The sequence below is a fragment of the Dasypus novemcinctus genome, chromosome 19 (genome assembly GCF_030445035.2).
Source record: "Dasypus novemcinctus isolate mDasNov1 chromosome 19, mDasNov1.1.hap2, whole genome shotgun sequence".
NCBI lineage: Eukaryota > Metazoa > Chordata > Mammalia > Cingulata > Dasypodidae > Dasypus > Dasypus novemcinctus.
Genome location: NC_080691.1, coordinates 29,466,784 through 29,481,711, shown reverse-complemented (window position 1 = coordinate 29,481,711; position 14,928 = coordinate 29,466,784). Strand labels below are relative to the sequence as shown.

At 50.0% G+C, this 14,928-nt stretch overlaps 1 protein-coding gene across 8 annotated transcripts in view; it reads right to left on the bottom strand.

The window, feature by feature from the left end:
- Positions 1–14,679, bottom strand: part of CCDC60 (coiled-coil domain containing 60) — a 182,511-nt gene extending 167,832 nt beyond the window's left edge. For 7 of the 8 annotated variants that reach the window (XM_058281446.1, XM_058281452.1, XM_058281451.1 and 4 more), the window contains exon 1: positions 14,074–14,648. In XM_058281446.1, the coding sequence (XP_058137429.1) occupies positions 14,074–14,163 (90 nt within the window). In that variant the 5' untranslated portion in view covers positions 14,164–14,648. Of the gene's footprint in view, positions 1–14,073 lie in introns of all 8 variants that reach the window. The other variant, XM_058281449.2, reaches the window with a different exon arrangement.
- Between the last annotated feature and the right edge of the window lie 249 nt (positions 14,680–14,928).

Sequence of the window (14,928 nt, the reverse complement as noted above, 5' to 3'; positions counted from 1 at the left end):
TGTCCGCTTCTGTTGTTGTCAGCGGCATGGAAATCTGTGTCTCTTTTTGTTGCGTCATCTTGTTGTGTCAGCTCTCCGTGTGGGTGGCGCCATTCTTAGGCAGGCTGCACTTTCTTTCACGCTGGGTGGCTCTCCTTATGGGGCGCACTCCTTGCACATGGGCTCCCCTATGCGGGGGACACCCCTGCATGGCACAGCACTCCTTGTGCGCATCAGCACACGCATGGGCCAGCTCCACACGGGTCAAGGAGGCCCAGTGTTTGAACCACGGACCTCCCATGTGGTAGACGGATGCCCTAACCACTGGGCCAAGTCAGTTTCCCGGTGTGTGTTTTCTTTATCTCATTTCTTAATATAGGCATACCTTGGGACTCTACTGCCTTGTGAGAATTTGGTGCTCGACGCATTTTGATGTGGAAATTTTGTCCCAGTACTCATCGTTTGTTTGGTACTCAATGTGCAAACTAGAACTTGTCAGTGTCAGTTGCCTTGTGACTTGCTACCCTTTCCAGTCAAAACAGAGGGTCATGCATCATTAGTCACGTGGTAGCTCTTGCCCTGTGCACACCCCATTGCAGTCTTATCTTAGTTTCTGTGGTCATTTTATGTATCTTTGCAGGTTTTTTTCTCATCATGGGTCCTAAGCTAAAGAGCAGGGATAGTGCTGAGCAGAAAAGAAAATGACTTCGCACCACCATTGAGCAAAAGAAAGGAAATAATAGGTAATTATGTGGTATTCACCTTACTGATCTTGCTAGGAATATGGTATGCCTAGAAGAACTGTCTCCACCATTATTAAGAATAAAGAAAAGGGAAGTGGACTTAGGCCCAATGGATAGGGCGTCCACCTACCACATGGGAGGTCTGTGGTTCAAACCCCGGGCCTCCTTGACGCGTGTGGAGCTGGCCCATGCGCAGTGCTGATGCACGCAAGGAGTGCCCTGCCACGCAGGGGTGTCCCCGCGTAGGGGAGCCCCACGTGCAAAGAGTGCACCCCGTAAGGAGAGCCGCCCAGCGTGAAAGAAAGTGCAGCCTGCCTAAGAATGGCGCCACCCACACGGAGAGCTGACACAACAAGATGACCCAACAAAGAGAGACACAGATTCCCAGTGCTGCTGCTAAGGATAGAAGCGGTCACAGAAGAACACACAGCGAATGGACACAGAGCAGACAACGGCGGGGGGGGGGGGGGGGGAGTTTTTAAGACCAGCCACAGCTAGTTTGATAATTTTAAAAAGGGGACAGGCAGCTACAGTGGCGTGAGGCATGGCGAGGCGGGGATTGCTAATAAAAAGGCTGCTGATGACTTTGTCGGTGAACTTCAAGACTACGTAGAGGCTGAGGGTTTTATTCCCACCAGGTTTTTAACTGCGATGAGACCGGAGTTTTTTGGCGGAAACATGCTGAGGCAGGACCTACATCACAGAAAAAGGGAAGGCAATACTTACCAGGCCAGAAACCAAGGAAGGACATTGTTGTGTGGGAATGCGAGTGGGGACTTAAAACTCAAGCCTCTACTAGTCTATCATAGTGAAAACCCGTGAGTCCTCACGAAGCATAACGTCATAAAAGGCAAACGCCACACGACGTGGAGGGCAACCAGCAAAGCTTGGGTCACGAGGCAGTTTTTCACCGAGTGGATAAATGGTTTGGTCCTTCAGTGAAAAAATCCTTGCTGGAGAAAGAGTTGCCTCTGGAAGCTCTCCTGATTTTGGACAACGTGCCTGCCTGCCCTCCAGGCTTGGAGGACGCCTTCCTGGAGGAGCTCCGCTTTATCGCTGTCAGGAGCAGCCACAAGAGGTGGCTGAAGAGATTTCTTCAGGTGAGGAGGAGTGAAAGGAGGCTGTCCCTGGTTCCTTCATAAAAGAAATGTGTGCAAAATGGGCAGAAGTTCAAAACTTTGTGGAGAAGTACCATCCAGACAAAGCTCTGAGAAGTAAAAATGTGAACTTATTGAATGACCAAACAATTTCACACTTTTGAGGAATTCTGAAAAGACGACAGAAGCAGTCCTTCTTGGATAAGTTTTTAGTGAAGGTGACAAAGAGTATGTCAGAGCCTGTGGTGCACGTTGAAAAAAGGCAGAAAAGAGAAAGAACACTTGCTGTGTGGGTGTCTGATGTTGTATTGGAGGGAGACTCTCCTTCCAAGCAGCCCTCCGTGGGACCTCTCCTCCTCACCACTCTCCTCCCACCTCCCCATTAGGCCATGGACTCTTCCTCAGTACGGGTAAAATGAAGTCTTTATTTTATTTAACCTAAGTATTAATTTTTAGGTCTATTTCTCATGTAAAGTAATGATGTACAACCCTATCGTTTCACATAGTGCCTTAAAATGTGCATGGTCTTTGGTTTGGGAATGCATTCAATTTATTTACATTATTCCTGATGGGAAAAATTTGTTTGTTACTTGTTATTTTTGGTGCTTGTTGCACCTCCCTGAACCAATTAACAACGAGTAGCAAGGTATCACTGTAAACTCTTAACTCCCTTGCTTACCCTTTGGGGTGTCCTTAAATTCCTTTATGCGACATGGCCAAGCACCTAGAAACCCAGAACCTGGAGCCTTCTGCTAAAATTCCATTCCTACAACCCTGTTTCCAAATAAGGTCACATTTAGAGCTACTGGGAGTAGGGACTTCAACATATCTTTTTTGGGGGGGAAACAATTCATCCCCAAACCACCACCAGGATGTGAGTTATACAAGTATGGTGTGGCACTGAACTTGGAGAGTGTCCTGTAGACCGGGGTGTCGTGAGCCTTCGAGGTCATGTTTGTGAGTCACCTGCACATTGTGAGCCCGGTAAATGGTGGGATGGTATTAGCCGGCAAGCCAAGACTCCAGAGGCCTGGGCCTCAGAACGAAAGCGAGAGAGGCTGCCGGGAGGGAATCTCCAAATAGCTCTAGAAGAACAGGCGCTGTGGTTCTTACTCATGCTGAGAATATAAAGCCAGAGAGCGGAAGGGAGAGAGGGCTTTGGGAAGAGACTTCTCGGGCAACAGCTGCTGTGATGCATTGAATCCTGCCCCAAAGGGAAGAGGGTGCTTCATCCTTGGCCTCAAACCAAGTGAGGGAGGGGCCTGCTGGAGAGCTTACACTGTGACCCCTGCAGCAGGGGCTGTGGGTGCCCACACCCTCCTGAAGACAAGGGGGCAGAGGCAGGCTGGGGGGTGCTTGTGGGGCAGGAGAGGGAGTGGGGAGTCCCTGCTGCAGGGTCGGGAAGGGGTGCTTGTCCCCAAGAGTATGTCAAGGGTGTGTGAACCCTGGGGCCCGTCGAGGCCTGGGGGACCCCAATGTCACGGGCCTGGGAGGGGTGGACTGTTGGAAAACCAGACTCTGGAGGGAGCGGATGGCTGGAGAAATGGTGTAGCACCGGAGTCAGAGTGCCGCAACAGGAACTTCCAAAAAGCCAGTAGAGACACATAGGGAAAGAGCCAGCTTGGACATCAGGGGCATCAGAGCCATCTAGAACTTTCCTGTGCCCCCCATTTTCCCTTCCCGCCCACCGTTAGAAAGCTAAGCGCAGTGGGGGAATTCTAGGGGACAGAGGAAGGGGCCCTCCCCACGCCTGCCCCGGGGACAGGGGGCCGGCCTGAAGCTGCCCTTGACCGAAGGGAAGGCAGCCTTCCTTGAAGGCTGGTTGAAGCATTGCTTCACACATTCACGTATTGGCCGGACACTTTAAATTTCTGAATCGTGACTGTGTTTTTAGACTTAGAGACCACGAGACTGGCATGGGTAAGCAGAAGAGGCACTGGATGCACCAAGTTTCCATGCTGGGGCCTGAGAAGAGCTTCCTCCACTGAAAATTATTTTAAGGGAGCAACGGGAGACAAAAATTTGGGTTTTGATTAGATCCCAGGCTACATTCTTTTTTCTTCTTCTTCTTTACTTTCTTTTAAATGTTACATTCAAAAAATATGGAGGTCCCCATATACCCCCCACCCCACTCACCCCACCCCTCCCACATCAACAACCTCTTCCATCATCGCCGCACGTCCACTGCACCTGGTGAATACATTCTGGAGCACCACTACACCACATGGACAGTGGTCCACATTGTAGTCCACACTCTCCCCCAGTCCACCCAGTGGGCCATGGCAGGACACACAACGTCCAGCATCCGTCCCTGCAGCACCACCCAGGACAACTCTAATTCAATGAACACGTTACATTACTGACATTACGAAAGAAAGGATGGAGGCTTCTGGAGGTTTTTGGCAGAGGCTGGAGTGAGTTGAGAGTCCTCGTGGCATGTCTGCGAGTTGCCCAACCCAGGGGCTTCTGGGGTGGTGGCTGACAATGTCTGGGAAGGTGAGTGGAGTACGGGTGGACCTGAATTTTGACCTCGGTGGGTGAGGACAAGCCAGAAGTGAGTAGCCTATAGGACGCAGCCAGTAATTTCCCCACCCCAAACCCTCAAAAGTGGGTGGCTTTCCCTCTTTCTGCTCTTCTTTTAAGAGGGAGGGCATGCTCTCCCTCAACCCACCCACCCTGGAAAAAAGCCAGACTTGCCTTGTGAATCAAAGCAGCACAATGGGTAAGAACGGGGGCTTTGCAGTCTGACTAACTTGGTGCACCAGATGATGCACCAACTAGTTGTGTGACTCTGGTTAAGTAATTTAACCTCTGTGAGGCTCGCTTTTCTCACCTGTAAAATGGGAGTAAGAGTGCCTACCGCTTAGCCTCGTATGGTGAATGAAACTGGATAATTCACATGGGGGCTTAACATGGCACATGGCACTGAGTAAGCACTCAACCCACGATACCAGTTATTTCTGTTATCACTCTCATGGCTATATAATGTATCATTTGTTTATTTATTTAAATACTGACATCATTTTTGACCCTGTGGAGCACACAAAAGCATACTTCATATTGCTGTCCCCAGAAAACCTTGGAAGAATAATGATTCACCGGGTGATGGATTTTTCTCAACACCGCACTCCCTTTCTTTGAAGAAAAACTCACGCTGACACTAAGCACAACAGAACATGAGGCAGCTGGGACACACATAAAGCATGCAAAGGTAGACTAGTAATCACAAATCAATCTCAGCTATTTTTCTGCATCCTGTCCTTAGCGGGTATTATTTTGAATCTTCACAGGCGAGAAAACTCTGCGTCAGAGAGGTGAAGCAGCTAGCCTGAGGCCACACAGCAGGCGAGCAGCTGGCAAACCCTGGAATGACTCCACCAACCTTGTGCTGAGTCAGTCAGCCCTGAGTTTGTCTGGTCAGGCAAGGAAACTCAAGCATTGTGGTTTTACTGAGACAATTTAAATCCCTAGTCTTGGAACTGAAGAAAAAGGGTTAGGAGGGTTATTTGTTGGTTTGGGGCAGGGAGGGAAGTGAGGAGGACGTTTGGGCTTAAGTTCCCACAGATCCCACAGAATGCCCCCTGACTCCCCTTTTCCCATCCCCTATGAGGATTCCAGATTCACGTTCTCTCAGATTCCTTGCTACCCGTCAATAAGCATTGCTTCCTGGGTTTCCAGAAGCCTCTTTTAAAATGTCAAAAAATATCAAAGCAGCAGTTTGATTAGCAGAGGATGGGATCAGCTGATAACAGCCACAGAAGAGAACAGTCATGTGCTAATTGCCTTTCGGGCATTTTCTTCAAGGGCCTCTTAGAAATGAAACATTTTAGTCACATCACTCTATTAGCTGCCTTTGCCTGAATGCATAAAAAAATGATCAGCAGGAAAGCCGTCATCTCTGGAAATATCAGCATTTAAATGTTTTAATTCTTGATGATATTTGGGGACCACTGGCTTTGATCCCAAAGTAGAAATATTGAGAGCTAACATTTAATGAGCAATTACTACGTGCCAGGTACTTTTCCTAGCATTGTCCCATGGATCCTCACAAAAACGCCATGAGGCAGGAATTGTAATTTCCCTATGAGAGATGAAGAAACTGAGGCATGGAGTGTAATGTGCCTGAGGTCACAGGGCAGGTCTTAAGGTGAACTGCCATTTGGGGGGCTCAAAAATAATTGAATAGTGTCGATTTCATAGACAGTGGCTGTTTGACTCCAGAACCCTGATTCTTAACCATTATGCTATACCATCTTCCAGTAACTAACTCAGTTATGTTGTTATACAGCTGAGTAAAAAGGATACAGCCCATTTATTATTCATTTATATACTCAGTTCACCTAGCCCCACCAGAACATAAGCTCCATGCTAGAGAGATCTTTTCAATTCTATCACGGCATCTCGCCCAAAGTAGGCAGCCAATAAACACGCGTTAAATAAACTCATCATTTTCACTCAGGCTGTTCTATGGGCCAGACACATGCCGGGTGCTGGAGATTTCGAGATGAACGTGTCAGTGGGGGAGATGGGCACATAACGAATGACAAGGGCCAGTGCCACAAGAAGTTCCAGATGCCTTGAGTCAGAGAGGAGGGGCGTCTGACTCAGCTGGTGGAGATGGGGGTCTTCTAACTTGGGACCAAAAGGAGTGAGCCCAGAGGAACGCGGGAGGAAAAATGTTTGCAGCAGAGCGGAAGCGTACGTAAAGGTCCGAGAGAACATGGAATGTTCCAGAAAGTGCCAAAAGTGCAATGTGGACAAAAGGTGAGCAAAAAAAGGGATGAGGAGAGGGTTTGGGAGCACCGATCCCGGGGCACTTGCGACCTGTGCTCAGCCACGTGGGCACCATGACGTGGGGCGCCGGCAGGGTCTTAAGCCCAAGAACCGCAGCGATGCGTGCTGGCAGGACAGCTCTCTAGTGACGCTGTCGCGGAGCCGTCCGTGATCCTGAAAAGGGAGAACGTGCGGCTTCTACCCAGTGCCAGGAGCTGCAAAGGGCCCTGGGGACAGAGTCATGGGCAAAGCGGGGTCCCTGCCCTCAAGGAACTTCAAGTCTAGTGGTGGACTCAGACCGACAAGCAGGCAACGGGGAACCAAGGTATGTTTTGTGGGAAACAAAAGATTCAGCAGGTCAGAGCTTGGATTCAGAGTGAATCCATTTAACTCGATACGTACCCAGATTCTTCACCCCAGGTAAGTTGTTTGCGATGATGCACATCGCAGCCACACACCCCAGGACCTCCTCCGTCTTAGCTGGGCTCTGCCTTCCTCTCAGTGTGATCTAGCAGATTTTGGCAGTGTATTGACCCGCGATCCAAACAGGCCTTTCTTAGAAATGTGACTCTAATTAGAAACGGCTTATAAATCTTCATTGAAATGAGCATTATTTAGAAAGATGAGGCGAAGCCACTTAAAAAGCTTTTTTTGGTCCCCTCTTCGCTAGACTTCCACTGACAGAAAAGCTCGCTGGCATATTTTAGCAGGAGATCAAGAAAATGCAAATGTCCTTGTCTGGTCACGGCACAGTCACATTCTTGTTTGCACTGCCTGCAGCTAAAATTGGCACTTTCTTTTTTCCGCCAGAGACTTCTGAATATACTCCTTTAAAATATGCATTGGGAGATGCCCTTCTAGAGGAAGATTTGTCTTCTGCCCTTTCTCACTGCAGGCGGCCAGGGTGATCCTAAGAGCACAGGCTCTCAGTTCTTGGCCAGTCCAGGACCCAAATCCCAGATTCATCGCCTGCCCACCTGGGTAATGTCTGGGCAAGTTACAACACCTCTCAAAGCCTCAGTTTCCTTATCTCTACAAGTGGGGTAATGATTGCATCTGCCCCACAGGATTGGGGAGCTAACCTGAATAAAATTTGCAAAGCACCTGGTACATAATAGATGCTCAAAAAGTGGTAGCCACCTTTTTAAAACTTTTGCATTTTAAAGTCACACAAGCAAAGAAGGAGCTCAGATATTAATTGCCGAGTTAGAATCCCTGGTTCTTCAGATAAAGATGAAGAAACCAGGAAGGTTAGTGATTTGTCTGAACAGCTGGGATTAAAACCAGACCTCCTAATTCTAGGCTGTGAGTGCCCACTACCATTCAATGCTCTGGAAACATCTTGCCATGGAAATTCAATCAAGATTTGGCTTTGTCAGGGAAGGTGTCTCGAGAGGCAGTTCTGAGCTATTCCCCCCTACGTTCCACCGGGAACGCAAGGTCCTGTGACCAATCCCAGGTAGGACCGGCTTGCCTTTGATGCTAATTAACGGATGACGATTGGACAAGGAAGCTGCAGTCTGCTCATCCGAGTCTTAATGGAGCATCTACTCTATGGCTTACGGTAGGACCTACAAGGAAGATGGCCTCTGAATAGGTAATGACATGTGGGGAGGGCTATGATGGGGGCTTTCGTGGTGTGGAGGAAGCACGTGTGATCTAGATTGGGTGGTGGTGGTCAGGGACGGCTTAACGAAGAAGACTACGCAGGAAGGATCTGAGAGAGAGAGAACATGAATACATTCTAGGAAGAGGAAGAGGAAGAACATCGCATATCAAAAAAAAACCAGTTTGGCTCCTGGGTATGGACCAAGTGACAAGAGAAGCTGGAGAAGTTCACGCTGACAGGGACCGGATCAGGCGAGACATTTTGAACCTTGTTAAAGATAGCAATCTTAATTCTGAGGGCACTGGAGAGCCGCGCGCGCTGTTTTGACCAGGGAAATGACACTATGTCCTCTCATCTGAAGAGAACGGCTTGGAGGGAGGTCTGCTTGGCGGTCAGGGGCGTAGTTACGGAGCTGACGGGCTGGTCCAGCTAGAGATGGGGGTGCCCGGGGCCCGCTGGTGGCCCTGGGAAGGAGGTCGCAGCCACAGAACCTACATTAGGGCAGCTGATGAGTGGGGGGGGGATGGCGAGGCGGCTGCCTGAACAAGGGGTACCTGCCGGCGCCTTATCTAGATAGGGAAGCGCTCTCCATCGCGTGAGCACGCCCCGCCTCGGGGTTTTGGATGGCTTCAGCGCAGTGGCTCTCAATTGGAGAGGGATGATTTTGCTACACCCCCCGCCCCCCAGGGGACACTTGCCAATACCTGGAGACATTTTTGGTTGCCACAACCAGGGAGGGGGGTGCTACTGGCATCGAGTGGGTGGCGGCCAGGGGCGCTGCTCACCATCCTACAATGCACGGGACGCCCTCCCCCCCAACAAAGAATCCTCCAAAATATCACTAGCGCCGAGGGTGAGAAAGCCTGCTCCTCGGTCATTTAAATCTTCAGTGGGAATTCGTGGCAGAGAGTGCCCCCTAACTTACCAGCCACCCGGGAGAGAAAGTGCATGGCTTTGAGGATGGAGGCAGAGAGGTAGGAGGGCTTGACCTGCCGGAGCTCTGCGGGGAGCAGTTCCTTAGACAGGGAACCCAGGAAGAAGCTGCTCCTGGGGGAGAATGGTAATCCCCCCCTTACACACACGGGACAGGAAATCCTGGCTTTGGCTGGGGGGCTCGCATCGCCCCGTGCTGACCTCACCTCAAGGCCGTGATCCAGATCGGATGGCTCCACTCGACAGCTCTTCCCACACAGTGGACCACCCCCAGGCACCCCTATATCGGCCGCCCTTCTCTTTGGTATGTCTTGCTTGCCACCTCGAGTCACACTTGGTTATGAATTTGCTGCCCAGTAGAAATGGGAGTTCCCGGAAGGAAGAGGCCAGGTCTGACTCATCTGCGTGGCCCCCAGACATCCATCACAAGGAGAGGTGTTCTGTACCTAAGCCCCCCGAGGGTACCCCGGACTTGCTCGAGGCTCCCGTGGGGCAGGCCCTCCGTCCTTCCTGCCACTGAGCTGCCGCCCCCTGCGGGCCCTGGAAGGTCCTGACAAGGCCTAACGCGCCCCAGAAACCGCCCCGGCCCCGTCGCTCTTCCCACTTTTTGAAATCCAGAAAACCCGAGGCACGTCCAGGCCTGCAAGGGGATCGCCAGACGTGGCTAATTTTCGAGTTATTAAATAAAAGCCACCAATTGCATAAATTCCCGTTTAGGCAGGAACACATTACATCCAAATTGAGCCCCGCGAGACGTTTTCCCAGCGGAGTTTGAAAACGGGAATTTAGAAGGGAGAATGCCACCATCTCGTGATAGAAGTTATCCCATTACCGACGATTATGATTTTGAATTTAGCTGTCAGAAAGATCGCCGAGAAAAGCCTGTTGGTTTATTTGGTCCGAGGAAGGTTTAATTGGCTTCTGTCAGATTTTGTGTAAGTGCTACTTGCCACCGAACTCCATATGGATTCCTGCAGCTTTTGAATTTAGCAGCTGACGGCTGGGTCTTGGGAGGCGGGGGGAAATGTTGAAAGAGGGTCGAGAATTGGTCTCTTTCCACAGTTGTGGAAGGACTTGTCTAAACAGAGTTCCTCAGCCCCTACCAAACGGTGAAAACAGATGGGGGTCTAAGGGATAAAGGTGGCCCGTCTTCCACTAGCTCAGCTCCCTCTTCAATACAGTAAGTTGTTTTTTCCCCCCACTTCCCAGAAGGGTGTTCCATTTGTTTGTCTCTATTTAATTCTGTATCCCCAACACTTAGAACAGTGCTTGGCACATATCTGCTGCTAATTATGAATCAGTTGAGTGAATGCACATTCCCGCCGGGAGCCTCTACCCTTCCCGTGGTGCCCACAGCCCCCTGCTGGGTACTGCTGCTGTTCGTAGGGGCCGTTATGGAGCAGAGCATGCCCCTGGGATTTCCAGGCAGTTGTGTACGATAGGGGATGCCTCTCTTTTGGGATCGCTCTCTGTCAGTGCATTGCTTGGGGCTCCCAATGTCTTACAGAGATTTTGTGAAATCATATGTGCCAGTCCCTGCTGGGTAGTCAATCCCAGGCCCATCTCCACTGTCACCTCTCCCTTGCCCCTGTTTTCCACACTAACATTGGATACAAACTTTTCTTGCCATCCTTATAGCTGGAAAATTTGACACACTTCTGGCAAATGAGACAGAAGAGGAAAATGAGACATAAGAGGCTTCCCTGGAAGGCCTTTGCTTTCTTCTTAAAAGGGACAAATGCAGCTCTTACTCTCTATTCTTCCCTCTTTTTGCTAGAATGTAGATGTGATGCCTGGAGCTGGGGCAGCCATTTTGTGAGAATGAGGACAAGGCCATGCCAGTCCTGACATTAATGAACTCTTGAACCAGGTAGCAGTCAGCTACCTCTAGACTCTTTACATGAGAAAAATAATACTTAGGTATGTCAACAGCTTTTCAGTGTTTCTTCTATTTGCAACCAAAAACATTCCTAATTAACATGCAGGGTAACCTTATTTTCTTTCTCAATATTCCCTGATTCTCCATGGGATTCAAACATAAGTATTGGGATTGAGATGAAAACCAAACCCAGAGGTCCTCAAACAATGCACAGACACACCCATCCTTTTCTCCAATTAAGGTTTTTAACTGGGTAAAGCATTTTTGCCATCAGGATGGACACTTTCTTAAAAGGTAAGGCAAGGTATGCAAATATACTCTCATACCAGTTCTAAAAATAGTCCCAGACCTGCGTGCCTTCCTTCTACCCTTAAGCTGGGACATGGCCTCACTCCCTTAGCTTGCTTTAGACGTCATATCTGGGCTGCCTACTTCTCCAAAATGGTGACGGTGGCACTGGTGTCCAGTGAGAGGTGGGAGAGGAGCCCAAGTAATGATGATAATCACCGTCCCCACTGATTGGGCATTCGCTGAGTACCAGGGATTGTGCTCAGGATTTCACATGCGTTGCTTTACTTAATCCTTCTCATGCGCCCATGCAGTAGACCCTGTTACTGTTCAACCCGTTTCATAGATGCTCACACTGGAACATGTCAAAAGGGGGATTTGACTGACTTCAGAACTAGCAACTAGGCTTATTGTTACCATCTCAACAAGACCCTTCGATGTGCCCCCACAGCACACTTCTGCCTTTTTGCAGATGGGACAAAGAGCTGGCTTCATTTTGTCCAGCGGTAAGAAAATGCCTATAATTTCCCTGAGAGTCCCTTCCCAGCTTCCTGATTTACCCTGGGGGAGCCCACTGTCACGGGGCCTGCAATTAGACGTAGTAAGATGCACCAAGGCAAGCAATGCAAGTCCAAAGTCTTGGGGCCTGAAGAGGAAAAAACCCAACCACCTTGGATTCTGCAGTTGTCCAAGGCAGTAACAAGAGCCCAGAAGAACCCCTCGGAGAGGGCAAAGGAGTCATTGCTATTCTCCCAGCCTAAGTCATGAGTGACATAAGAACAAAGATGCGGCTGCTTGGGATTCTTCAGAACTGAATCTCAAGTGGTCATTAGATCGTCTATGTGTCCAGGGTAATCAGTGATTTAGTGCAAGGGGGTATATTCTCAGTGGTTAGAGGCCAGATACATCACCGGGCACTGAGCTCACTTCTAACAAAGACCACTCGCTTGCCACGGAAGGGCATTTACTGCTTCAGGCCCCGATTTCTTCTATCTGGACAAGAAGGATAATTGTTTCATATGGAAACTTACTGTGCTGGAAGTCAAGGTTTCTCCTGTTAGGGGAAGATCTTTCTAAAAATATAGTGGGTCTCCTTTTCTGGGTTCAAAAATATTTGCTTGGAAACAGACTTGGCCCAGTGAATAGGGCATCTGTCTACCACATGGGAGGTCTGCGGTTCAAACCCCGGGCCTCCTTGACCCGTGTGGAGCTGGCCCATGCGCAGTGCTGATGCATGCAAGGAGTGCCCTGCCACACAGGGGTGTCCCCTGTGTAGGGGAGCCCCATGCGCAAGGAGTGAGCCTCCTAAGGAGAGCCGCCCAGTGCAAAAGAAAGTGCAGCCTGCCCAAGAATGGCACCACACACACAGAGAGCTGACACAACAAGATGACGCAACAAAAAGAAACACAGATTCCCCGGTGCCACTGATAAGGATAGAAGGGGTCACAGAAGAACATAGAGCGAATGGACACAGAGAACAGACAACTGGGGGGGGGGGGGGAAGGGGAGTGAAATAAATTAAAAAAAATTTGCTAAATGAAGGAAATAATGTAACTAAAATCTAGGAAGTGTATACTATGGAGGGCCAGGCACTGTCCTAGAAGTACTCATTGGATGCACACAGCAATCTCATACACCCATTTTACAGATGGCAACACTGGCACAGAGAAGACAGGCAACTTGCTCAAGGTCATTGGGTGGCAAGAGGCAGATCCTGGGTTCAAACCTCTGCTCCGCAAATGTCAACCTTGCTCCTCATTCTTTCCTTCACTCTTCCCCCCAAGGCCCCTGCTCTATTCAGAGGGGGGCTACTCTGGATCCAACAGATTTCTATGTAGCATTTTGAGATAAAAGGGGATGTGTGGTGACCGCCCCTTGCAGAGTGACCTGGACCGAGCAATGAGGGCACGTAAAGATGCGTTAATCCGAAAGAGAGACAGGCGAAGGAGCATGCTGGACCACCACGTAAAGGTGAGCGAGTCTTCAGCTCTCCTTTGTTCAATGGCGGGACACTCCTTCCTGGGACATGACTTCTGAGCCACAAGACGTGCCACTGCAGGCTGGGAGAGCCTTTGATCTTCTCTCCCACTGGCCAATCCGTGGTGACACGTAAAGGCTCCAGGGTACAATAACGAAGGCTCATTTCTATTTGTAGCTTACCCAGCTAGAATCATTTCAAGCAGAAAGACTTGGCCTCAGTCCTTAACTCCATGCCGGTTTTTGTCTTTCAGATCAACAACAGTATCTCCTGCCACATACAGAAATGATCAAGCCCTACCTGCCAGGCATCCCGCTAACCAATTTCGCGGTCTTAGCTGCATTTAGTCCTCGTGTGATTTCTGCCCACGAGGAAAGAAAAGCTCAGGGATGCTAAGCAACTTGCCTAATGTCACACAGCTGGTGAGCAGCAAAGCCAGGCGGGCTTCAAACCCGGAAGTTTGACATTCTACAGCCTCACCATAAAGGCAGCGTGCACCCTCCCCCGCCCAGCGGATCTCTGAAAATAGCTTCTGCAACAGCATGCCTACGATGCATCTGAATGTTTTCTCCCCTGCTCTTCCACGGTGTCACTGCCAATTTATGCCGCCATTTTGGAATTACTGGCTAACAGGTTAGCCCACCTTGCCGCGCTGGCTCACATTTTCATTCTATGGGAAACCAACCATTGATACACCGTGAGTATCTCTTCCCTCTCCCTTGTTAGTCTGGATGCTATTTCCATTCGCCTCTTCTTGAAAACAAGCTTGGATTCAGTAGACAGGGGAGACTTACCTGGGTTAGATTATTTGAAGCATGAAAGGGCCAGAGGGCGCCCAAGTTGGCAGAAGTCTGCATCTTCTTGGTGGCTGGTACCTTGGTCATCTTTGAAATTCTTCGGGCTGGGCCTGCACCCTCAAGGGAAGGGCTTATCCCGCGTCTTCTAGGTCAGCGGCCACAGGTGTGAGGGGCGCCAGCAATCTCTCTCTGACTCCTAACTTCCAATTACAAGGACCCCCGAAGGCGTTTCGGTCCAAATTGTTATGGGAAAGGAAGTGATCTGGATCTCCCACAGGCAGGAAAAGGAAGTCCGGACAAGTGGAATCAGGCAAGTCTGGAATTATTCACCTTCTAGAAAGCTACAGTCTTGTATGAGCTCTCCCCCCTCTCCAGAAGGGGGCGACTTTTTCTCCTATAAACAAAATAAAACATCATCTAAAAAAATAAAACTCCACTGACAAAGTGTGAGGGGGGCCCCACTAGGGGCCCCCAGCTGCCCATCCTTCAAAAACGTCCGCGGAGCAGGGGACTAGGGTAGCCCCAACGCGGGGCTCAAGCGCCCCACGCCAGGGAGACAAAACGGCCGCTAACTGCGTGCTGGGGCCACGTCGGTTGCCGGGTGACGGGACGCCGCGGAGGGCTTTCCTATTGGCTGGGATTGGTGGGGGCGGGGTCGTGAGCTTCCAGGAATGCGACTGGCTGCTGCAGCAGGCTGCGGGCCAGGGAGCTGTGTTCTCCAAACTTTGGTTTCCTCTCTAAGGCCCCGAAGACCCGATCCTTCTCTCCTCCCAATGACAAATGACTCCTTTTCTTAAAACTCTCTTTGCTTCTTCTGATGCTCTCTGGTGTCTTGGGTTTGAGAGTTTCATG